Genomic DNA, 25,456 nt, shown 5'->3' on the forward strand with positions numbered 1-25,456 from the left:
ATAATTCAAGAATAAATATGTATGAAATAGTTTTAAATTAAAACTTATAGTAAAAGTACGTTAAACTTCCACTCCATAAAAGAATATAAAGTTATATTATTATTGTAATTAATTAATTAATTTGGATAATATGATCGTGTTGGTTATAACATGTTAAATGTTAAAGTATATATTACTTTTAGTAATTGAAAATGAGGGATGTTATTGATATATGATAAGAGAATTTTATTAAATAATATCCATACATTACTCAATGAATTCATAAGCAACATTTTTTTATAAATATAGGAAAAAGAAATTCAATTAGTATTTATTTGGTGAAATTTTAATTAGTATGAAATTAATTTCGAAATATTTTTATATAATTCACTATTTATAAAAATCCTTTATAAACTGAGTATTACTAGTAATTGTGATGTTATATTCTTTTTTGTTAAAACTAACGTTTTTTTTAATGGAACTGACGTTAAACGATTTTTATTTGAAAGTGAGGTTTTTTTTTGAAAAAAATAAAATAAAAAATAACCAGAAAAAAAATAAATGGAAAAATAAGTTTACATTAAATAATTTTGATTTGAAAGGAATATTCCGTTAGCATCTTTTGGATGGAGTTAACATGATAAAATGAGTGGGGTGGAGTGTATATTTTGAATAAGAATGGAGTGGAGTGTTTTTCTAGCAAACCTTAAGGGGGGTAAGTGTATTTTACTCAAAAAATAAACTATCCCTTCTCCAAAAGATGGAGAACCTCATTAGGTGGAGTGGACCAAAACTTCATCTCAACCCTTTCCCTAAACCCTTGTTGTGGTAAGGCATCTACCACCTTATTAAACTCTCTTGAGAAATGTTGGAAAATAATATCTCAATCTTGTTCAATTAAGCTCTTAGCTTCAGTCAGATAAGCAGCATAAGAATGAAGGTTAAGAGATCCATTTAGAGTAAGGTTATTAACAACATCCAAACAATTAAGTTCACAAACCAGCTTACACACACCTATATTCTAAGCCAAGGTGAGCCCTTGAATAACAGCTAACAATTCCGCCAAATAAACATCTCCTTTGCCTTCAAAGCCAGAAAACCCATGATCCAAGTTCCGCTATGATCACGCATCATACAACCCACACCCATACTTATGTCTTTACTGTTATAGCTCCCATCTGTGTTCAACTTTAACCAACCGGTATCGGGAGCTGTCCAACCCTCCCTAACCTGCGCTAATGTAACATCCATAGCAAGAGCATGTGCTGAAATGTCCTGCATAATACCACCACAAGTGATGAAGTAGACTGAGCGCATCAACATGCTCAATTATACAAGACAACCATTCCCAGCTATTTAAACTAAGAAAAATGCTACAATCATTTTTGATTTAAAAGTGAGATGTCCGTGTGCAACCAAATTATAAATTAACTCTTCAAAATTATTGTTAGTTACAAAAATGTTAGGTGGATCATAATCGCCCTTCTATGATACATACCATTTCGGGTGTCATCGTTGCTGCTTGCAACCACCATTGGAGCTCTGGCTCCTATCGTACTGTTAACCATGGAGCCACTCAAGATCTAAGGTACTCGCTCGTTGAGAATGTTTACCATATTATTGTGTGAAATATACAATGCCAGTTTGCATGCAAAGCTAAGAAACTAGTTCTAGCTAGTTGTGAGAATGGAAATTTGTGTTTGTTGCACTGGATCCTCTCCTCTATTCATTAAAATTGATATGGAAGGTAATATTTATAGCGTAATAGCATGTTTGGATTGACAATAGACACACAATTCAAAGAATGATAACTCCATAAATTACACTTTGTAGCTTCTCCTTCCTTAAACGTACTTATGAGTCTCTCAATTGCAATATTAGAGAGATCTAAGTTACAAATATCCCCACCTATACACAATGGAGATAGCTAAGAACATTCTTAATTGTAGTGAGCAGACTAAGAATGTTTTATTCAAATGTTAAGTTTTTTTTTCACTAATCTATCATGATTTATGCTAAAATACTTATCGGGGAGACATGGGAGTTCAAAATTAGGTCAAGGTTACACTAGGCACCAAAAGAACATGACACCACATCTTTATCTAACATTTTAAGATTTTGTGTGTGTGATTGCTCCTAATACTCATTTGCATACTTGTTACTCTCAAGTATGATTCCATTTAAAGCAAAATCCTATAATATCCACAATGCTTGTACCGTCATTGTCTTTCACCGTATCAACGAGACACGCCACATAAACTCTACAATGTCATAAGAACTTTGATAAAAGGATTTGGTCGCCATAATTTCACCTTTGGTGTAACTAGGGAGATGCATCGTATGATCTCTGTAACTGTAATGTGACTTTGTTTTGCTGACCAAACAAGCAAATCGTGCAAGAATACTTGTCCTCTTATGCTAGGGAGATGGTCTTTGGTGAGCATCCAAAGAGCCTTGTCACTCAGGTGGCCTCATTTGTCTATGCAAAGTTCCTTACAGCCTGACACTACATTGGCTTCACTAGACCAAATCCTACCCTGCATGATATGTTAGATTTATCTTAAGTTCTGTGGGCTGCAATTAATTGTTATTTAATTTGTTTGTGAAAAACTAGTTAATTCATAATTCTGACAGGGGTGCATTGGGCTCTTTTATTTATTAAGTGATCTTTTTTAATTGGACCTAAGCATCTGTAATCTGACTGGTGTGAGTTAAAGTGTGTGTCGTAACCCTTGGTCCATGATAGGAAGAGACTAGGGTTATAATAGGTTTGGCTAGGTCCCCTCTATAATCATGACATCAGAAATGTGTCTGCTCCACAACTTGCCCCACTGAGAGTTGTGAAAGGAAGTGTGAGATACAGAGGAAGATCTGGTCATTAAACGTTGCAGGTGAATTGAATTAAGGACAACAATCATTCTTCTCCAAAATCATGTCTTCAACAAGTAAATGTTGTGTTCTAATTTCATATGATTGCTTCATTAAATAATTTCATATGATTGCTTCATGAAATTTTTCGCTTACAAGATATACAACAAACATTCCTTTTTCTTATGTCATTATTTCTCATCACCCTATTTTTCATCACCAAAAAGGCTAACCAGTCCAACATCATCTAACTTTCCTACTGAGATAAGGTTTAAACGCATGTTAAGAACATGTCTAGCTTACTTCCGAAAGCACCACCAATGTTTGACATCAACTCAATATCACATATATATGCCCAACAATTTTTCTTATGTCATTATTTTTTATCTTCATAGTGTCATAGTTTATTTTCTTGTAATTGGAGAAGAACCCATCATGTATTGTAGGTTAACATGGAAAGAGGAATCAGAATCATCAATCCAAGAATAATCATCATAGAAAACATTCAAGGAATTAACTTCTCCAGCGAGGAAGATATCATCTTTTGTTGCAACTATTCTAGTAGGCCCATCCTTCTTCCTCTTGGGATCTATAAGGTATGGATGAACACTTCCAAACGCATAATAGGAGGGACCAATAGTAATGGGCTAACACCAAAGATCAGAAAAAGAACCCAACACAACATGTTTATCCCAAGACCACCTCTTTACTCAGTAATGTGTCTAGGCATCTCTTTATGTTATTATCCATGACCATAACACATGTATTTTGAATGTGTTTAACTGTAAGGAGTGAAACCTGTATATTTGTCCATAAATAAAAAGTAAATCAATAATGTTTACGGTAATACTTTAGTGTAAACACCTTAAGTGAGAATGGAAGAGAAGATAATGTTTTGCGAGTACTTACATGCTTCTCACTCCCTTTACCATCTTCAGAAGCATGAGATGCAACCCATTGAAGTGCAGTCCAAGAATCTTCATACGCAGCAGGAAGTAGGTGCTCTGGTACTAACCTGTAGTCGACGGAGACAGCCACAACGTTGGCCTCTGCCACGAGCTTGTTAAGGGTGTTGTTATGGTACAGAGGATCAGCGGGTGCAGAGACCATAAAGCCCCTACCGTGAAGGTAGATAACTGAAGGGAGTTTGGTTGTTTCAGGGGTAGAATTGGGATGATATAGCCTCGCTTTGACACCGGTTTCTGGTATGATTGTGGTGTCTTTGGAGACGACATCGGTTTCTGAATCAAGTCCCGGAGGAACAGTTTCTGGATTGTTTTCCGTTAATTATCCAAAAATCATAATGACATTTTCCAGCTTCCATTGTTCATCACCAAAATGGCTAACTTGTTCAACAACATCTAACTTTCCAAGTTCCAACATAGATAAAGTTCATACACATATGACTATATGAGGAACATGTCTTACTTCCTTAAGCACGACCTTACCACCAAATTTTGACATCAACACAATACCACATGTACCAACAATCTTTCCTAGTGACATTATTTCCCATCTTCATAGTCTTATCACAATAATAGCTAATGACTATAGGGCGAGACTTAGAACCAAGTTAATCTTCATTTTTTTTATTCTTTGCTCATGCTTGCCATAAGTTTCACTTATTTCATATCGCTCCTCTATGTTGCTTCATAATTGAAAGAAGATTCTGCTAGAAAAATTATGTGTATTTTTAAAGTCTCACATTACCTATGTGATGAGTCTTTTAAAGGTTTACGTATCAAACTTCACATAGAGGTGATAAAGAGCTTAGTAAGAAGTTGACCCTCGCGCGCATAAAATTGGGCCTCGTTGGCTCAACGCAATACAATCGGAAGGATTCCCCCTACGCGCACATTACATGGGAGTAGAAACTAATGTTGGCTGCTAGCTACACTTGAAGAACGTCAGACACATTCCTTACATGCACCTCAGCTTGCAAATTGGCACTTTCTCACAACTTTGCATTGAATGGGTTGTTAGAAGCACTCATTAGAACTTTTGAGCAACCTAAACCTTCAGAAGGCCATCAGAGAATGTACAACACGAAAGAAAAGGAAAGGAAAGGAGAAGGGTTTGAAACATACAAAGTGAAGCAGTGAAAATTTCCACGAAAACCTAGCAAAAAGGTCGTGCTGCTAGTCTCTAGCGGATGGGTCTCAAACATGAAGCACTACAAAGTACATACTAAAGGCTATGGTAAGCCCAACCATGGACAAATCCAGTGCAATAATGAGACGCCCCACCAAAGATACAAACAACCAAGATTGAAATTTACGAATAATAAGATATAATCTCTCATAAATTATATTCGCATTTACTTAATTAGCCATGCTTAAGAGTATGATTTATGTCCATTGAATTTTGAATTTACAAAATTGCCCTTCATTTTGAGATTGAAAAAGAGAGATTTTCAAAACAGCTTCATTTATATAAACTAAAATTAAGATTAAGATACTGTCAAAATATAAAAAATAAAAATAAAACTCAAATAGTGGAATGGTTCGTTAAAGAAAATGTTGAATATTAGTGTTATTTGTTGCTTTACGCCAATTATTTGATCAAGTCTTTAACCTTTCGTGGAAGAGCTACCAAATTGAATTGGTTGCAGATAAGAACAAATCGAGAGCTGGATTTGGCACTCCAACCCTTAGATTTTACACCCCCAATTTTCGGATTTTCGGGTTCCGAATTATTTCGGAATCTTATATTCCGAAATTAATTCATGATTTGTAGTGCAAAATACATGTAACACCCCACTTTTGAGTGAAAAAATACTTCGGAAACCTTATTTCCAAAATATTTCGGAAACTAAGTTTCCGAAAGTGGGGTGACATTTCTAATGAGTTGGGTGCCAAACCTAGCTCTCGAACAAATCATATGAGTCCATATCTTCAATCATCCTCATCTCCTCTTCATTATGCTCCTCAAAATAAAACGCAATTTTGTGTTTTTGCACACAACGCGATAATCAACCTTTGTGTTACTTTTGACTTTTTTCGTGAAATTCATCAGTGTACACATTACACAACAACAACAGTGTCTGAAGACGGAGCGAGCGTGAGTTCAATCGCAACCACCATCTAATCGGCTGCAAGTTTTCGTTTTTTGGATACCCTTTTGTGGAAATTGGATGCTTGTAGCTCTGCAATTCCTTTTGGAGGTAGAATAAGAAGAAGGAAAATGTGGGGGTTTGGTGGCAGATATTATTGGGGAAGAAAGGTTGAGAAACCGGAGGGGATAGTTGTGGTGTTTGCATGGATGTCAAGCGAGGAGAAGCACTTGATGAGATACGTGGAGCTCTACTCTTCTCTTGGATGGGATTCACTCATCTGCCACTCTCAATTTCTCAATATGTGAGTTCTAAACTTAATTGGGGTTTTGGGTTGGGTGATCATCAAATGGTTTTGATATTAATGAATAATGATCTTTGTAGTGAGAAACATCTAGTGTTGTTGATATTAGTGGTTGGTAACTAGCAGAGCAATACCATATCACAGTTCCATAGATAACCATTTTTAGTTCAATTTAAAAAGTGATGATTAATGAGCATCAGTGTTTGTATTTCTGTTAGAGCACATTCGAAAAGGCAGTTTGAATGTGCTTTTGGTCAATCGATGTCTCTTATGTCATTGGAGTGTACATGGTTTTAGCTAACTTGAACGTAAATACAAACAAAAACTTCCTTCCACCCCGATAATTGTTCAACTACTTATGAGGAGTAGCTACAAACATATAGCTTCTCTTTTTGTGTTGACTGTATGGGATCAAGGACTTCATAGCAACAAAAGCAAAAAGAAGGATAGATGGTATAAAGAATTTTGAGGAGTTAAAAACAACTCCAAACCTAAATATGGAGCAGGGAGTCACTACTACTACTATGAAAGCCCTATTATCCAATAATTGGATTGCTAAATGGACATTTCCAGCCAAAATATTTCAAAGCAGAAGTGGAATAGTCATTCCCAACTAAGCATTACTCATATGAACCATGAATACCTGGCAATATGGTTTACAGGAACAATTGAAGAAGAGGCAGGGGAGGGGAGGGGGGAAGGGTCCGTCTAGGGTAACTAAGCATTACTCGTTAAGTGTAATTAGTAGGATTAGTGCCTTCGTCTTACCCACATAACTTAATGTAGGCTTTAGCAACTAATCTTGTCTTCGATTGATCAATATGGTTATAGTGAGTCGTTGCCACCTTAGGTGAAGTTTCTGTTAAGTTTGTGAATATGTAAATTGCATTTTCATTGAGTGTTTACAAATTAAAGAAGTATGGGCGGAAGAGCTTGTTATTCCAAATTCCATTTGTTGAAAGTTTGAGTGAGCTGATTGCTATGTTAAAACCACAAAGTCTGTTTGAAATCACAGAAGGTGAAAGTTGTAGCTGCTGATTTGCATTTAAATTGTCATTCCTTTTTATTGGGAACTCGGAAACTCTGAATTTCTATGAAGCCCACATACTCTAGACTTGCTGACGCATCAGTGTCATATCTATATCTGGGGAATATCCTTTAATATTTTATTTTAGCTTTTTAAAAAGATTAGTGTCCAATACAATTGGGATACCAGTACAAAAACTTAACGCAACCTTGTTTTTCATTGTGTTGTGTGGTTTAGAGGAATTGGAGTACATACTTCTTTATTCATTCATTGAAGTGAAACAAAGTGGATCTTGCAAGGGCAGGGGATTTGTGTTATGTGCATTCCAACCTCTAACTGTTGTTTAGGAAAAGATAAAGGTACTAATGGAGAGACAAAGACAAGGTTGTCGGATATTAGTGGAGGTGTACATGATTGATAGGTTTAAGAGGGTTTATTCAAGAAGAAGGACCCAGGAGTAATTAGTAAGTAGTAAGAGGACTGGATTGTAATAAGCTGTTAGTTGTTAACTGAATCTGTTAGTTTGTTAGCTGACAACTGGCAACAGCAGTAAGCAGTTAGAGTCAGTTACAGTTGTAGTTGCAACTGAATAGTATAAATAGGTAGATTGATTGTAGAGGAAGGCATTGAAGTTAGAGGTTCATTTCTGATTGAGGAATCAGAGAGAGATCGAGGGATCTCTGGGTTGAAACCCTAACCCTGTGTTCTTCCCCAATTTCCCAGTTTTTCCCAAATTCCCTGTAAATCCCTAGATTCTTAGTCATAGCTCTATTGAGCAATTTCATTGTAATCATTTTTCAGTTCAATATCAGTATCTGATTTACCAGTGTTATCACTGGTATCAGAGCACCATTCTTGGGTGCCTGAGGGTGAACCCACGCGATTTCTGCAACTCTGAATGGTTACGACAAGAACCATGGCAAGAAGCGATGGAAGCTGGAGCCAGGAGAGAGATGAATTGCGACAGGAAACAGAGGGCTTGCGCACTCGATTGGAGTTGACGGAGGCGCGAACAAAGGTGGCAGAGGACCTTATCGCGTCGCTGCGAGCCAGGCTGGAGGTTCGTGATCGCGAATCCGCTGGAGGTTCGTGATCGCGAATCCGCTGGAGAAGACGAAACCGAAGGAGGTAGGAGTAGAGAGGAACGAGATCGAGTTCCTAGCAAGAATCGTTGGAGGAAATTGGAGATTCCAATTTTTTCTGGATCTGATGCCGTAGGTTGGACACAGAAATTGGAACGTTACTTTGCATTGAGGGAAGTGACTGAAGAGGAAAGAATGCAAGCAACCATGGTGGCCTTGGAGGGACGAGCTCTCAGTTGGTACCAGTGGTGGGAGCGTTGCAATCCCTCACCTTCTTGGGAAGCTTTCAAGCTGGCAGTGGTAAGAAGATTTCAACCCTCTATGGTTCAAAATCCTTTTGAATTACTGTTATCTTTGAAACAATTAGGTTCTGTAGATGATTATGTTGAGGAGTTTGAAAAATATGCTGGTGCTTTGAAAGAAATTGACCATGATTTTGTGAGAGGAATTTTCCTCAATGGACTCAAAGAAGAGATTAAGGCTGAAGTGAGGCTTTTTGAATTGAATACTCTTCCTGAGGTTATTCAGAAGTCTGCTGATTGAACAAAAAAATTTGGCTGTCACTAAGAAAAGTGGAGGGTTTGTGAGATCTGTAGGTTCCTACAGAAGCAACAATTACAGTAAAACTGTAACTTTGGAACCTCAAAACAATGGAGAGCATAAGCAGGAAAATTCTGTTGGAACTTCTAGGAATGGGCCAGTTTCAGAAACCAGCAGGGCAAGAGTTGAGGGCTATAAGCCTTTGACTGCAGCTGAAATGAAGGAAAAGAGAGAGAAAAACCTTTGTTTCAGGTGTGATGAACCTTTTAGTAGAGAACACAAGTGCAAGAATAGGCAGCTTAGAATGCTACTCTTGGAAGAAGAAGAAGAGGATTTGGAGGGGGGAGAATTTGAAGATGCTTTATCTGGAGAGTTTAATTCTTTGCAGTTATCTCTCTGTTCAATGACTGGTTTTACTTCCCACAAGTCATGGAAAATGAAGGGCAGTATACAAGACCAAGCAGTGGTGGTTCTCATAGATTGTGGAGCTTCACATAGCTTCATTTCTAAGAAGCTGGTTAAAGAGTTGTTATTACCAGTGGAAAACACACCATCTTACACAGTGGAAGTTGGGGATGGCTATAAGAATGGTTGTAAAGGGAAGTGTTCTAATCTGATATTGATGATACAATCCTTAGAAGTCACTCAAGATTTCTACCTTTTTGGCCTCAATGGAATAGATCTGGTACTTGGTCTGGATTGGTTAGCTAGTTTAGGGGATATTACAGCTACCTTTAGCAAGATGAGGTTGTCATTGAAGAAGGATGGACACTGGTTTACCTTGGAAGGAGATCCAGCTTTGACAAGGTCTGAATTGTCATATGGAGCTCTCATGCAAACCTTGTTGGAAGAAGGGGAAGGCTTGCTGATTCATTGTGAACAAGGAGACACAACAGGACAGAAGAATACAACCATTCCAGCAGACTTGGTTGCTGTTCTGGCCAAATTTGATTCAGTATTTCAAGATCCTCAGGGCTTACCTCCAAGAAGAAGGCATGACCATGCCATTCATCTGAAAGAGGGAGCTGACATACCAAATCTGAGGCCTTACAAGTGTCCTCACTACCAGAAAAATGAAATAGAGAAATTGGTGGCAGAAATGTTAGAAGGTGGGGTTATTAAGCCTAGTATCAGTCCTTATTCCAGCCCTATCATTTTGGTTAAGAAAAAGGATGGAGGGTGGAGATTTTGTGTTGATTTCAGGGCTCTTAACAAAATCACTATTCCAAATAAGTTCCCTATTCCTATTATAGAGGAACTTCTGGATGAAATTGGTGGTGCTAAGGTGTTTTCTAAGCTGGATTTGAAATCAGGTTATCATCAAATACGGATGAAGGAAGAGGACATAGAAAAAACAGCTTTCCACACACATGAGGGACACTACGAGTTCCTTGTGATGCCCTTTGGGCTCACAAATGCTCCATCCACATTCCAAGCTCTTATGAATGAAGTCCTTAAGCCTTATTTGAGGAAATTTGCTTTAGTATTCTTTGATGACATTCTGGTTTATAGTCCAGACTTATTAGCTCACTCTGAACACCTACATCTGGTTTTGTCCTTGTTAGAGCAGAATTCACTCAAGGCTAATAGAAAAAAATGCACCTTTGGCCAGACAAGTTTGGAGTATTTAGGCCATACTATTTCAGAAGATGGAGTGGCAGCAGAACACTCTAAGGTGGAGGCCATTAAAGATTGGCCAATCCCTCGAGAGATTAAGGGGTTGAGGGGTTTCTTAGGGCTCACTGGTTATTACAGGCGATTTGTGCAAAATTATGGTAAAATTGCAAAGCCATTGATTGATTTGTTAAAGAAAGAGGGGTTTAAGTGGACACCAGCAGCTACTGAGGCTTTTGATAAGCTTAAAACAGCCATGATCAATCTGCCATTATTGGCTGTACCTGATTTTTCCAAACAGTTTGTGGTCGAAACAGATGCTTCAAGCAAAGGACTTGGTGCTGTTCTTATGCAAGAAGGCAGACCGCTGGCCTTTTGGAGTAAAGGCCTGTCTCCAAGAGCACAACAGAAGTCAGTGTATGAGAGGGAACTCATGGCACTTGTTCAAGCCATACAGAAGTGGAGGCACTACCTCCTGGGAAGACATTTTGTCATCAAGACAGATCAAAGGAGTTTGAAATTTTTGAATGATCAGAGGTTGTTTACTGATGAACAGTTTAAATGGGCAGTGAAATTGGTGGGTATGGATTTTGAGATCCAATACAAACCTGGAAGTGAAAATTCTGCAGCTGATGCACTTTCCAGAAAAATGATGTATTCAGCCATTTCTGTTATTTCTGCAGCTGATAAAGATGAATGGAATTCAGAGCTTCACCAGGATCCTAAAGTTGCTAAATTGATTCAGGACCTTCTCATTTCCCCTACCTCTCATAGTGGGTACAGTTTCAAAAATGGATTTCTTTATTATAAAGATAGGCTGGTCTTGCCAAAGAACTCCAATAGGATCCCTATGATCCTTTCTGAATGTCATGCAACACCAATGGGTGGACATTCTGGTCATTTCAGAACCTACAAGAAGATAGCAAGCTACCTATATTGGGAAGGAATGAAGGCTGACATAAGGAAATTTGTGGAGGAGTGTGATATTTGCCAAAGGAACAAATATTCTACCTTAGCCCCAGGAGGGTTGTTACAACCATTGCCTATTCCTACTGAAGTTTGGATGGATATTTCCATGGATTTTGTTGGGGGGCTACCTAGAGTTAGAGGCAAGGATACCATTTTGGTGGTAGTGGACAGGCTTTCTAAATTTGCACACTTCTTTGCTCTTGGACACCCTTATACAGCCAAGGATGTGGCTTTGATTTTCATTAAAGAGGTGGTTAAGCTCCATGGCTTCCCCACTACTATCATTTCTGATAGGGACCCCTTGTTCCTCAGTCAATTTTGGAAGGAGATTTTCAAATTGGCTGGCACACAACTGAAATTAAGCACCTCCTATCATCCACATACTGATGGCCAAACTGAGGTGGTCAATAGGTGCTTGGAGACATACTTGAGGTGTTTTTGTGGGCCTAAACCCAAGCACTGGCTGGACTGGTTATCCTGGGCAGAATTTTGGTTTAATACCAATTTCCATGGTTCTGCAGGAATGACTCCATTTAGAGCTTTATATGGGAGGGACCCTCCTATTCTTCTCAAGGCTGGAGCTATTCCTTCAAGGGTGGAGGAAGTCAATCAGTTGTTTTTGTACAGGGATGCTATCTTGGAAGAGTTGAAAGGGAATTTAACTAAGGCTCAGAATCAGATGAAGGTGCAGGCTGATAAGCATAGAAGAAATGTGGAATTTAAGGAAGGGGACTGGGTATATCTCAAGCTGCAGCCTTACAAATTAAAGTCTCTAGCTTCTAGACCCTTTGCTAAGTTAGCCCCCAGGTTCTATGGACCTTATCAAGTTCTGAGTCGGGTCGGACCAGTAGCTTACAAGCTAGAGCTGCCACCACAAGCTCGAATTCATGCAGTTTTTCATGTGTCTCTCTTAAAGAAAGCTTTGAAGCCCGATCAGCAGCCTTATCCATTGCCACCTATGCTCAATGAGGAGCTGGAATTAGAAGTAACACCTGCTGAAGTGAAAGCTACAAGAGAGGATGCTTTTGGGAACTTGGAAGTCCTTGTGAGCTGGGACACCTTGCCATCTTGTGATACTTCCTGGGAGTCAGCTGCTAAGATACAAGAACTCTTCCCTTCTTTTCCCCTTGAGGACAAGGTCAAACTTTTAGGGGGAAGTATTGATAGGTTTAAGAGGGTTTATTCAAGAAGAAGGACCCAGGAGTAATTAGTAAGTAGTAAGAGGAGTGGATTGTAATAAGCTGTTAGTTGTTAACTGAATCTGTTAGTTTGTTAGCTGACAACTGGCAACAGCAGTAAGCAGTTAGAGTCAGTTACAGTTGTAGTTGCAACTGAATAGTATAAATAGGTAGATTGATTGTAGAGGAAGGCATTGAAGTTAGAGGTTCATTTCTGATTGAGGAATCAGAGAGAGATCGAGGGATCTCTGGGTTGAAACCCTAACCCTGTGTTCTTCCCCAATTTCCCAGTTTTTCCCAAATTCCCTGTAAATCCCTAGATTCTTAGTCATAGCTCTATTGAGCAATTGCATTGTAATCATTTTTCAGTTCAATATCAGTATCTGATTTACCAGTGTTATCAATGATCCACTTGACGGTGGTGGTGAGCTTATTGGACTGACTGAATTATCTCATGATGAACTAGACTTAAAACCTATGCTTTTTTTAATGATGGGAATGGGAGAGAAGAGAATGATACACTCAGTATTGTACAGTGAATAGTAGGCAAGTGAATAAAGTGAAGGACTTCTTTTAAGTAGGACAACTGATGCTTTGGGTGACATTCTGACATTGGTTAGGAAAATAGTATATAACTTTTTTGACATGTTAATAGGGTAAAATATATTTTAATATATAAACGAGAAAAGATATGCATCTATGTTTCTTTGTTATGATCAAACGTGTCTGTTGAATTTGGGTTAGGTGTAACTTTACCCCAAAGCTAGCTTAATGTGGTGAGCCTTTTTTTAGCACTATTTTAGCCATATATCTTGTTGATGTAGAATCTCAACACTCCTCCCATGCCATGCTTGGATATTTTGAGAGTGGAGAACTGGAGATTGTAGGATTACTTTTTAGGAAGCTGCAGGGGTAGGTTGGCTGCATTGGGAAAGCCATGGGACGATGTTGATTTTTGGATAGGTGGTCCTATAACACATCTAGGATAACATCATCTTGAATTTGGATGAGGATTTTCAAAGCCTTTATAAATGCTACTTTGGCCATACCTTTAATGCCGAGGCTCTCAATAGTTCTTTATTGTGATCATCTTCAACTAATATGGTCAAGGTTGTTAGACTCGCGAGTTAACTCGCTGACTCGGTAGACTCGCGAGTCTACATAGGAAAAACGAGTCGACTCGCTGTCAGACTCGTTTTCTGGCCTGACTCGGTCTGAGAGTCAAGTTTTTTTTTTTTTTAAGTTAAAAAATCCCAAATTTATTAAAAATCCCTAAAACTAAACCTATTTTCAACCTCTATCGCGTTCCTCTTCCTTCTTTGCTTCAAAAAATCTTGGATGCTCTTATAATTAGATTATATGTTTGTATTTATTCTTCATGTGACAAGGTTATACTTAGTAAATTTTCATTTCTGGTAGACTCGAGTCTCGTCGAGTCTACGAGTCGAGTCTACGAGTCGAGTCTACCTACCCAAAACGAGTCTGCTTAGACTCACGAGTCTGACAACCTTGAATATGGTTATATTATACATTGCTCAGAAATATCAGCCACTTAACTTAATGACGTATCTAAGTAATATATCTTGAGTATTTAAGAGTTTCCTATATTTCTATATCTGTTTTGTATTGTACCTGTGTCACACTAAGTATTTGAGCTTCACATCTCAAATATAGTTTGCTTAATATAATTTACAATGATGATAGTATAAGCTCGAGCAGTTAATCTTCTAATGTCTACACTTCTTCTTCAGGGGTTTTATTGGGAGTATAATAAAATTATGCTAATTTTTCTATATTATTAATTGAAGTTTATGTTTAGTTCTTGGGTAAAATAGGCTGCAGATGCTTTGGATTTTATTTATTTTTCAAAGAGATGCGACCATCATTATTGTGGTTCTTCGCACATCTTAATGCATACAAGATAAAGATTATAGTTATAACTGCTATTATTTGCAGGTTCTTCCCTGAGAAAGCCACAGTACTTGCTGTTGATATTCTTAATGAACTTCTTGAGGTAAGCATGACTGTAGTCCTCCATTTTGTAGATTTGTCTGCCTGAATTCAATTCAGTTAAAATCATCATTTCAATGAATTTGTAAGTGGTCTATGATCCTGTGGAGAGATTCGAGACAAAATGTATACAGATGAGATGAGAAGCGTAATTGTAGCATCTGTTCTTGTTTTATGTCCCATTATGTAGAACCCATGTAAAGAAGTCTGAAGTGAATAACTCCTTTAAACTACTGTTGAATGTGTAATCTCTTTTGAATTTAGTCAAAATTTGACCCATGGTTTCAACCTTAAAAATGTTGCTGTGTATTCAATATGCAGGTGCTGAAAAATAGGCCATGTCCCATTGTCTTTGCATCATTTTCAGGGGGTGCACAATCTTGTATGTTAAATATTCTTCAGGTATTTTGCTCCAAACTTCGTGCTTCAGTTTTTCTCTGATTTTTATATTTTGATAATCATGCTGTGAAAACATAGTTCTGATAGCTGACAAATCTGTTTTCCCTTGGTCCAGGTTATTAGTGGGAAGTGTGAAACACACAATATGGTATGGTTTCTGCCATTAGCAGTTAAGAGGATGACTTAGTTACATAGATTGCATAATTAGTGAACTTTGTCTAAAAAAAATTCATATCATGTTAAAATGTGAAACGTGGTATACTGCATTGAATGAATCCCTAGCTTGCCCTTCTATGCTCCATTATTTAATTGATTGTATTTTCCTTTTACTAAATACTTTCAACAAGTTCTTCCATTTCCTGTCCACAAAGTAATCTGTTCACTAATAGTTTTATCCTTTATGTTGTCTTCTTAACTATTTTCATGGCACAGGATGATTACCGTCTTGTTAGAGACTGTATTTCTGGCTATATTTATGATTCAAGTCCAGTGGATTTTAGCAGTGATATGGGTGTTCGATTTTTTCTACACCCAAATGTTTTAAAAGTGCCTCATCCACCAAGATTTGCTTCATGGATTGCTAATGGCATAGCATCTGGTCTTGATTCCCTCTTCCTCAGCAGATTTGAATCACAGCGTGCAGAGTTTTGGCGAACACTATACTCTACCACTGTAAGCAACTCCGAAACATGAGATCTATATACTACTAAAAAACTTACCTCTTTTTTCCCTTTTACATCTCTTGAATTATCTGCTTATCAAGTAATTATTTTGCAGAGTATGCAGGTCCCATATCTCATTCTTTGTTCAGAAAATGATGATCTTGCTACTTTTGAAGTTATTTCGAATTTTTTCAATCGACTAAAATACCTTGGCGGGGATGTCAAACTGATAAAATGGAGTTCCTCTCCTCATGTAGGTCAGTATCTTGACCAATTACACATAATTGCTTATGGATGGGCTAAGGAGATTCTTCATTGCAAACAGAAGCCTTGTAGCTCCTGTTGTAACTTTGTTCTTCAAGATGTAACAGCATATATTAAAGCTCTGTGTATGTTAGTTTTCTTGGTAAAAAAATTGTTTGTAGATCTCATATGAATGGATTAAATTCCATTTGAATTTGTCAGGTCATTTTCGGCATCATCCAGATGAATACAAGACTGCTATCACTGAGATCCTTGGCAAGGCAGTTGCAATTTATCGTCACAAAAATCCACAAATTCGAGATGAGAAACTGGGCATAGAGGGAACAGAAGATGAGATCACTGATCCTTTCTCCGAAATGAGGAAAGCAGCAATGACCTCAACCAGTTTCCAGGGTTTTGCTCTTGCTCCTAGTGAGCATTTGTCTCATAATTCAATGGAGTATTACGATGGAAAAGATGTTAGCTCCGTAGCAGATGACCGCAAAGGAAGTTTTATTCATCTGCCAAGCCGTCCCAGCATCAATGCAAACGGGGTTCTTGGCCAAGTATTATTTGATGTCTGTGTTCCAAAGAACGTTGAAGATTGGGATGTCAGATCCAATCCAGGATTATTAGCTGCTACAAGGAGGCATGTTCCATTTAATCCTATAAAATGCATTCGGCGCTCAAGGTTGTAACATTGTTGAATGTTACTTGACTGAGAAGATGTTTCAGGTGAATTCTATGACAAGCTTGAAGGTTGATGTATGTTTTGTTCAAATTTTTTAGGGAGAGTCGAATGGTATAGTACCTTGAATAATAAGAGGCAGAAGGACTTGTAAATTCCCACCTCAGCTGTTGTTAAGTACTGAGTATTGAGTACTATGTAATTTGATTGAGCAGCTAGTGTTTTTTTTTCCTTAACGTACATTGTACAGTTACTTTAAATGTGAAAAGAACATTATGTTTCGACTGAGATCACTGACAAGGTAAGTTAGAGTTTAGGTTTGAGTTGGTTATGTTGCTATAGTGCGTGCTTGTAGTATAAATTTGTATTGTATTGTATCACTTCATTGTATATAATTTAGTTTGCCTCTGAATCCTAAACACTTTTTTTAAGTTGAAAAAATTACAAGATTAAAAGGGAATTTAATTTCGATAGCTACAAATTAAAATAACACTTTATTTTGTAAAATAAGCTAAAGTTAATGAAATAAAAAAAATAACACCTAATTTAGAGTCTTCTTTGAAGAAATATTTAAAGCCAAGGAGCAAAAGGAATGGAAATGGATTCCCATGCAATTTATGTCGTGCGATCAAATTGGTTGATTCATATTTTAAATTTATATTTACCGTTTAATTTCAATAAAATATATGAATAGATTTTGGTGAATAATAATAATAATATTAATACTAATATGGCAAGATCCATATAAATTTGGTTGTAAATGCATCTTCAATTAATGTATACCAAACCTTAGTATCAAATGCACATCATCATTTTTTTTTTGGTCAATACATCATCATTTAATTTATACCAAACCTTGGTCGCAAATGCATACAAAATTGTATGCAAATCTTATAAAAAAAATTTGAATTATTCCGAAATAGAATCAACAAGAAGAAGATAAAGTGAAAATCAGTCAGGATTCAACAACATTGAAGAATAATTTAAAAGCTAAGGAGCAAAAGGAATGGAAATGGATTCCCATGAAATACGAGTCATACCATCAAATTGGTCGATTCACTCTTTTAATATTTGAATTCCGTCTAATCTCGATGATTTATATAAATAGATTTTGTCTTTCAAAAAAAAAATATATATATATAAATAGATTTTGATTGATAATAATAATTATTATTTGGTTAAAAGGAGGGTTAAGACCTAGAAAAGACACTATACATACGGGTAGACCGCGGGAAAGTTACTCCCCGATACATAAAAAACAGTAAAATTGAGCACCTAGGAGGGACTTAGGCCAGCATAAGGGTGAATTAAGTCCATTGATGAGTTGCACCGCAACGCTATATATAACATGGTACGATACAAAGTTGGTTGCCTTGTATTAAGTCCATTGATGAGTTGCACCGCAACGCTATAAATAACATGGTACGAGTACGATTCATATAAAGTTGGTTGCCTTGTAAAAGGAAGACATCTTCATTTAATTTATACCAAGACTTTGGTATCAATTGCATCACCATTTAATTTAGGGAAAACAATGAAAATGGTCCCTGATGTTTGAGTGAGCGCTGGTTTTGGTCCCTTCCCGGAGTAACTTCCGGAAATAGTCCCTCTGGTGAGCCAAACCGCCATGCTTGGTCCTCGCCGGAGAGTTGCTCCGGCCACCGTGCATATGTGGCTATGCCACGTCAATTAAGGAGCCGACGTGGATTTTTTTTTTATTTTCGTTTAAATCAGTAAATCATTAAAAATAAATCTAATTAATTTAATGCAATTAAACCTAATTACTCTTAATCCAATTTTTACTCTTTTTTTTACAGCAATCTTAATCCAATTTAAACCTTCCAATTTATACAAATCAAAACCTTCCAGATTGAAACCTCATTTGATTAAGAACATCACCAGACACCATTCCAAGCCAGCCAACGCCCCAAACCCACCTTCAACAGAGCCACCTTCAACACTCACAATCAAAGCCCTTGCCATGATTTCTGGAAACCAAACCCAAATCATCGACCTTCCCTCTCTTTTTCTCTCATTTTGTTTTCTCTGCTCTGTTCTTTCTCTGTTTCACCCACACACTAGCAAGTTTCCTCTTTTTTGTCAAATTTCAGAAACCCAAACCCCCAATTTTAGAAACATAGAAACCCTTGTACAACAACCCCAAAATTCAGAAATCCAGAAACCCCCTTCTTCTTCCAAATCCTTAACCCCCTTCCAGTGCCACCGGATTCAACCCAGATCCCTCTCCCCCTAGAACAACTTCACCACCACCCCTTCCGTCACCAACAATCTACATCATTTTCCCTACCGAACCCAGCAACAGCAACAACAGTATCTGGATCTTCCTCCTCCTTCATCTCCTTCTTCGTGGGGCTTGTAGTGGGGCTCACGGTGGGGTTGGATGGATCTGGGTGTTGGGTTTGCGATTGGGGGTGTGGCTGTTGGTGGGTTTGATTGATATGTTTATGGGTTTGTATCCAAACCCATTAAGAGACAAAAAGGGCGTGGGAGAGATGTAACAGAGAAGACGAAAGAGGAAGAGAAAGAGAAGCTGCAAACGTGGTGGTGATGGAGGTGCGAACTTGGTCTCCAAAGCGGCGATGGAGCTCGAACGCAGCCAAACATCGCAACTCTTGTTCAGATCTGAAGCCAAACCCACTTCTTTCTCTTCAAACCCATGAACCCCAACGACAGATCTGCAATGAAACCCACTTCCGCCTCCCACAAATCAGAACCGAGAAGGAAAGAGGATTAGAAAGGAAGATGTATAAGGAAGGGAAGAACATGAAGCTGCAACCGCATATCCCTGTTGTGTGTTGTGTTTCTGTCAATGATGATAAGATGAATATAATAATTTAAAAAAAAAATGAAGATCTGAATTGTCGATGATGCTTAGATGAAGATAAGATTAGGATTTTTTAAAAGAAAAAAAAGAAGATAAGATTAGAAAAGGTTTAAAATTATGGGTTAAAGGTTTTTTAATTTTATTTATTTTTAATTGAAAATATAAAAAAAACCACGTCATCTCATTAATTGACGTGGCGTGTCCATGTGAGCAGGGTTGCCGGACTTAAACTCTAGCACGGCGGTTTGGCTCACCGGAGGGACTATTTCCGGAAGTTACTCCGGGAAGGGACCAAAACCAACGCTCTCTCAAACATCAGGGACCATTTTCATAGTTTTCCCTTTAATTTATACCAAAACTTGGTTTCAAATGCATACATTTAAAAACAATGGAATTATTCTAGAATAGAATCAACAAGAACAAGAGAAAGTGGAAGTCAAGTCAGAGTTAGATTCAGCAACATTGACTTTCCAAGTTTAGTTCATTCACCAATGTATGAACTCTGATTCTTCATCTTTCCATACCCTTCATTTCTCTTAGCTCATCAAGTGAGCTACCATCCTCTAACTTTCCAAGTAAAGAGGTTGAAAGCTAGAGAATGAAGAAGGTATTGGTGACCAGTGCATCCGGTTACCTCGGAGGAAGGCTCTGTGACGCTCTTCTCCGACAAGGTTACTCTGTCAGAGTCCTCGCTAGACGCACTAGCGATCTCTCCGTGCTTCCAGCCCCTTCCGAAATCTTCTACGGCGACATCACCGACTTACCCTCTCTCATCGCCGCCGTCTCCGGTTGCTCCGTCGTCTTCCACCTCGCCGCTCTCGTTGAGCCCTGGCTCCCCGATCTCTCTAAAATCTTCACTGTGAGCTCATTTTCACTTAGTCATACACAACAAATTTAATCTCTCTAATTCAATCCAATGATCTATTTCAGGTTAACGTTGGAGGATTGAAAAATGTGTTGGAGGCGATGAAGCAGAGAAACACGGTGGAGAAGCTCATATTCACGTCGTCAATTATGGCTTTTGGACCAACTGATGGAATCATTGCCGATGAGAATCATGTACTCAATTCAAAAACTTCATTTTTTAAAGGCTTAAAGGGTCAAATGGCCCCTGAAATTACAAAGGGAATCAGTTCTATGACCTAGAAAATTTTTACATCAAATTGGGTCCCAATTTGATGTAAAAAATTTGTAAGTCCTAAAACTGATTCCCTTTGTATTTCCAGGGGCCATTTGACCCTTTAAGTTTTTTTTTAATTTTCTTTGCTTTTGGTGGATGGTGCATGTGTTTGGGTTCTCAGATACTCATTGCAATTGAAATTGCAGAGCCATCACGAGAGATTTTTCTGCACTGAGTATGAGAAATCAAAGGTTGCTGCTGACAAGATTGCATTACAAGCTGCATCCGAGGGTGTGCCAATATTGGTGCTTTATCCTGGGTTAATCTATGGGCCTGGCAAGGTCACACGAGGAAACGTTGTTGCAAGGACGGTAAAAAAATCCTGTTCTGTTTTATCATCTATGAATTGAAATGCATTTTCATGTCATTCTCATTTTGAATGTACTCTGGTTGAATTTTTACATTCCACAAACTTAAGTGGGGAACATATATTTTAAAAAATAATTCGGCAAATGGAAAGTGTGGAACTCTAGCAAAATTCATTTTTGAAAAAGTTGTTCTGCAGATTACAACATGCGTCAAATGAAAATGAGTGATTGGTTCAAGCGGTACATGCTTGATTTTTCTTAAGTAAGGTCTCGAGTTCGAGTCTTGTGGATGAAAAAAACCTCCCGAAAAAGTTAGTCCCACCATGATGTGGATGTTCCCGCTCGACCTATCTTAAAAAAAAAAACAGTTTATGCACACTTGCGAAGGTATTTTTGGAAAAAATGAAAAAGGGGTGACACTAAAATTGAACCGACTAATAAACACGTGCACCAATTTCATACTTAACCTTCTATGGATTTTGTTATGTTTTATCATATCTATACATGGTCATGTTTTCTTTTCCCCTCTATAACATCTCATTGGAAGTGAAACTTGATATGTGTGTTTTTTTTTTTGTTTCACTTGTAAGCTTGTAGAACGTTTTTGTGGTCGATTACCTGGTTACATAGGCAATGGGAGTGATAGAATATCGTTCAGCCATGTTGATGATGTGGTGGAGGGTCACATTGCAGCAATGGAGAAAGGAGAGCTTGGGAATAGGTATCTGCTCACGGGTGAAACTGCATCATTCAACCAAGTTTTTGACATGGCTGCTATGATTACTAATACTAAAAGACCAATGATCAGCATCCCTTTGTGGGTTATTTTAGTATATGGTTGGATATCAGTTTTATTTTCTCGCATCACCGGAAAGTTACCCTTCATCACACCACAGGTAAGCTCTCTTGCTTTAGCACTTCTGGAATTAATTTAGTGCATGTTTAAATACATGAGTGTTGAGTATGGCTCATAGGCAGTGTCATTGGGGCAATGGGTTGGGGTCTGCGTAGCAGACCATGCGGCCCATTGTCTGTGCGTTTGGCCCAGCTGTTGTTAGGGGGCGATTAGGGTTTGGGGGTGCAGGGGGCTTGCCCCCGTGGTACGGTTTAGGGGTATTATTGTAAACTGTATTGTTAGTATCTCTATATTAACTTGTAACACTACAACCCTAATTATTGTATTCAGAAGAGAATCAATAACGGAACTATAACTGCTCTATAGTCGCAGAAGTAGGCAATTTGGCCAAACTGTGTGAACAAACCTTTCGTGTGTTTCTCTCTACTCTTGATCTGTATTCGTGTTGCTGTTCTAACAATGAAAGAGTGTTTCACATTAAAAAAAAAAATTGACATTGGGAAAACCTAAGAAGATCCAATACATAGCTTCTGGCTCAGTGTGCCTTGGATTTTACGGCTGAAACTTTTCCAAACATGCAACTAATACTTTTGTGTGAGTAGAATTGATTCTTGAAATTTGAACGTGATGTTGGAAATTTTAAGTGTGAGTAATAAGTATCACATTGGTTAATATCGGGTTAATTATAAGTGTGAAGATCCATAGACTTATTGCCTTAAAATTTTGGGTAAAGATGTGGTGTTTGATTGCTCTAACGTGAATCCAAACACGTTATAAGTGTGTGTTTAGAGTAGAAGTGATTCTGGTATAGAAGCTAGTAAGAGAAACTTTTCTAGAAGTGATTGTGGGGGAATTAAAAATGGATTCAATTAAGTTATATATACAGTGCGCTCTCATGGTGTTGCTTTTCTGTTGCATAAGAATTCTTAAAGTTGCTCTTTTTATTTTTGTGCTTTAATGTTGGATCAGACGGTGCATGTTTTAAGACATCAGTGCATGGGAGTATTCATGCGAGAAAGCTAAAAGAGAGCTGGATTATAATCCCAGAAGCCTAAGCGATGGACTTGCGGAGGTACTGCTCTGTTTGAAGAACGCGGGATTAATCAAATATTATTGGAACACTCCAAGCACTCAAGCAGTAACATAGGGCATCAAGTCTTGTAATTTCGGAAAAACACTGTAATAAAACCACAATGATAGTTACCTACTACTAGCCTGTGTTGGTGGAAATTATTGAAGGGGGTTGATGTGGTACGTTAAGCCAGATTATGGTGGGTATCCAAAATGTGTTGGTTCAATAATAAAGACTTGTTGCATTATTAGGGATGTGAGATTTGCGAGTTGTGCTTTCTAAGCTTTGTTCATTCATCAATCATGGTTATTTTACGCGCATCTCCATCACTATCCTTCGTTTGCACCACTCGTCCATTTTTCATTAAAAAATGAATTTCATGAGATAAAGTTAATTGACAAGTAAAGTAAAACCTAAAAATTTAATATTTACCTTGATTAACATGATAATAATCTATTAAATTACTTAATACGGGTACTAGACTTAAAAAAATTCAAGGTCCTGTTATAAATCTCTCCCTTGAGTGTAAGTCTATCTTAAACGAAAGCTACAGCCTCCAAATACGGCATTGTTGGGTTGATCAACGAGACTCGCCGCCTGACCACAATATTGTCAAGAAGACTTTAGACACAAGAAGCCAAGAGCCGGTCACCATGCTCAAACAACCATCAGCTCTGATATCATTGTTGGGCCTAAAGGAGGTGATTTAAATTATAGGGGATAATCCATGCACATATGGCTAAAGAGCAAATCACAAGTGAGTTGGACACCACATCTTTTACCCAAAACCTTAAGGCAGTAGGTGTATGAGCCCTCACACTTATAAACCGTTCAAGTTATTCTTATCTTCCAATGTGAGACTTACTGACACTTGATACACAATATTTTTCCTTTTTGTTAATTTTACTTCTTTATAGTAAAACTTCTTTATACATGTAATTACAAACATGCATTGAGTTAAATGTGTTTTTTATCCTTACAAAATAGAGAATTCTTGGTTTTGATCCCTCTATTTTGTTTTTGAAATACATTCTTAATTTATGGAAAGAGCAATGCTATATAGTACGAGATGCACGAGAGTAATTTTGTGGCGGTTTTAAACCGCCACAAAATTACAACTGCAAAAAAAAAAACAAAGCTACTGTTTCTGGCGGTTCAAAACCGCCACAAAATTACAACTGTCAAAATAAAAATAAAAGCTACGGTTTCTGGCGGTTTTAAACCGCTAGAAAGTGCTTCGTGCGTGGTGCACGAGCCCTAAGATCGTGCCCCACAACATTTTCCTTATGGAAATACTCATATTTTGGTTCATGGATGATAATTTCATTCTTACAAAATTATATTTTACATCAGTTTGTAAATTAAATTCTACTCTTTCCGTCTATAATTATAAGCTAACATTGAAAAGTATGTGGTGTCACTAAATATAAGCTAACTAATAAAAGTTAAATATTTTTTCCATATTTGTCCTTGCATTTATTGGTTTTTCAATTTCAAAAATTTGAAATTGAAACTTACTCTTATTCTCTTTTTTCCTTGTACTACCCACTTAAATATTGGTAAATATGGAATATTGTACCATTTTTTAAAAAATAAATGTATCAATTAAGACTTTCTTAATAACCATGATTTTTACAACTTTAGTTTATAATCAGGGACAGAGCAAATATTTTAGTTAGATATGTTTTAGCTAACAAATAAAAAAGTTACACCTATTAAGATTAAGAGCCTTTTAAAATAATAATTAAAACAATTATGATACATAAAATTATAGAGCACCGACAATAAATACATTCCTCAAACACTTGATTTTTCTTTACGTTTCTTACTTCTTAATTATTACATTACATCAAATATATATCATATATATTACTTCTCCTTACTCTTTTCCTTACTCACTCTGAATTTCTACCGTCCTGAGTCGTCTACTAAACATTTTTCAAATTAATGTTGTGTTTGTATGGAGGTGGTTTGGGCAGAGAGAAAGAGGGAAGAGAGAGTTAGGTTAGCTCTTCCCTCATTTGATTTGCATCTTCTCAAATGGAGAGACCGAGAGAGTCTAAAAATGGTGGGTCCTACAACCTTTACGCAATATTATCAAATTAAGAAGAAAACCGGATTGTGTTCTTCATCAATCCAAAGCCTCTACAACACTAAATCCCTCAATCTCTTTAAAGCAATATGTCATGGTCGTTGGACTAAAGGTTAAAGGAAGGGTTCAAATATTCCAGAGATATGTTAATTATAAGAATAAAATAAAATGAATATTAAAGGTATAAGCAGCTTTGCGAAATCAAATTCATCTTCTCCCCTCACCAGCGTCATCATCATTGTTACGTCGTCGAGCCTTCCAACGTTGTCGCCCGTGTCATCGAGCTTTTCACTGTTGTTATCTTCCACTAGCTTTGTTGAATCTTCTAGCGTCGTTATCGTCCACCAACGTCGTTGAGCCTCCTAGCGTCGTCCATGCTATATGATTTTTCTATGGGGCTTCTCCGTCGTAGAATATTAGAGTCTGTTTGATTTCAGTTTTTGAAAATTGTTTTCTATTTTAAAAACTAGAAGAAAAAAAAACTTGTC

The 25,456-nt window shown here is 37.4% G+C and overlaps 2 protein-coding genes and 1 pseudogene across 2 annotated transcripts; 2 read left to right on the forward strand and 1 right to left on the reverse strand.

The window, feature by feature from the left end:
* Positions 1-3,251: 3,251 nt before the first annotated feature.
* On the reverse strand, positions 3,252-4,353 carry LOC130748507 (probable carboxylesterase 2). Its single transcript, XM_057601742.1, has 4 exons — positions 4,296-4,353; positions 3,757-4,115; positions 3,550-3,645; positions 3,252-3,494 (listed from the first exon to the last, which is right to left on the reverse strand). The coding sequence occupies exons 1-4, from the start codon at positions 4,351-4,353 to the stop codon at positions 3,252-3,254; spliced, it is 756 nt and encodes a 251-aa protein (XP_057457725.1).
* A 1,400-nt stretch (positions 4,354-5,753) lies between these two features.
* Positions 5,754-16,903, forward strand: LOC130721524 (uncharacterized). The gene is made up of 7 exons (XM_057572328.1): positions 5,754-6,203; positions 14,570-14,627; positions 14,945-15,025; positions 15,138-15,170; positions 15,455-15,694; positions 15,800-15,941; positions 16,150-16,903. Exons 1-7 carry the CDS (start codon positions 6,031-6,033, stop codon positions 16,623-16,625), a joined length of 1,203 nt encoding a protein of 400 aa, XP_057428311.1. The 5' UTR covers positions 5,754-6,030; the 3' UTR covers positions 16,626-16,903.
* A 2,943-nt stretch (positions 16,904-19,846) lies between these two features.
* LOC130721534 (uncharacterized) lies at positions 19,847-23,126 on the forward strand (annotated as a pseudogene).
* Positions 23,127-25,456: the final 2,330 nt, after the last annotated feature.

This window comes from Lotus japonicus, chromosome 1, assembly GCF_012489685.1.
Source record: "Lotus japonicus ecotype B-129 chromosome 1, LjGifu_v1.2".
Lineage (NCBI taxonomy): Eukaryota > Viridiplantae > Streptophyta > Magnoliopsida > Fabales > Fabaceae > Lotus > Lotus japonicus.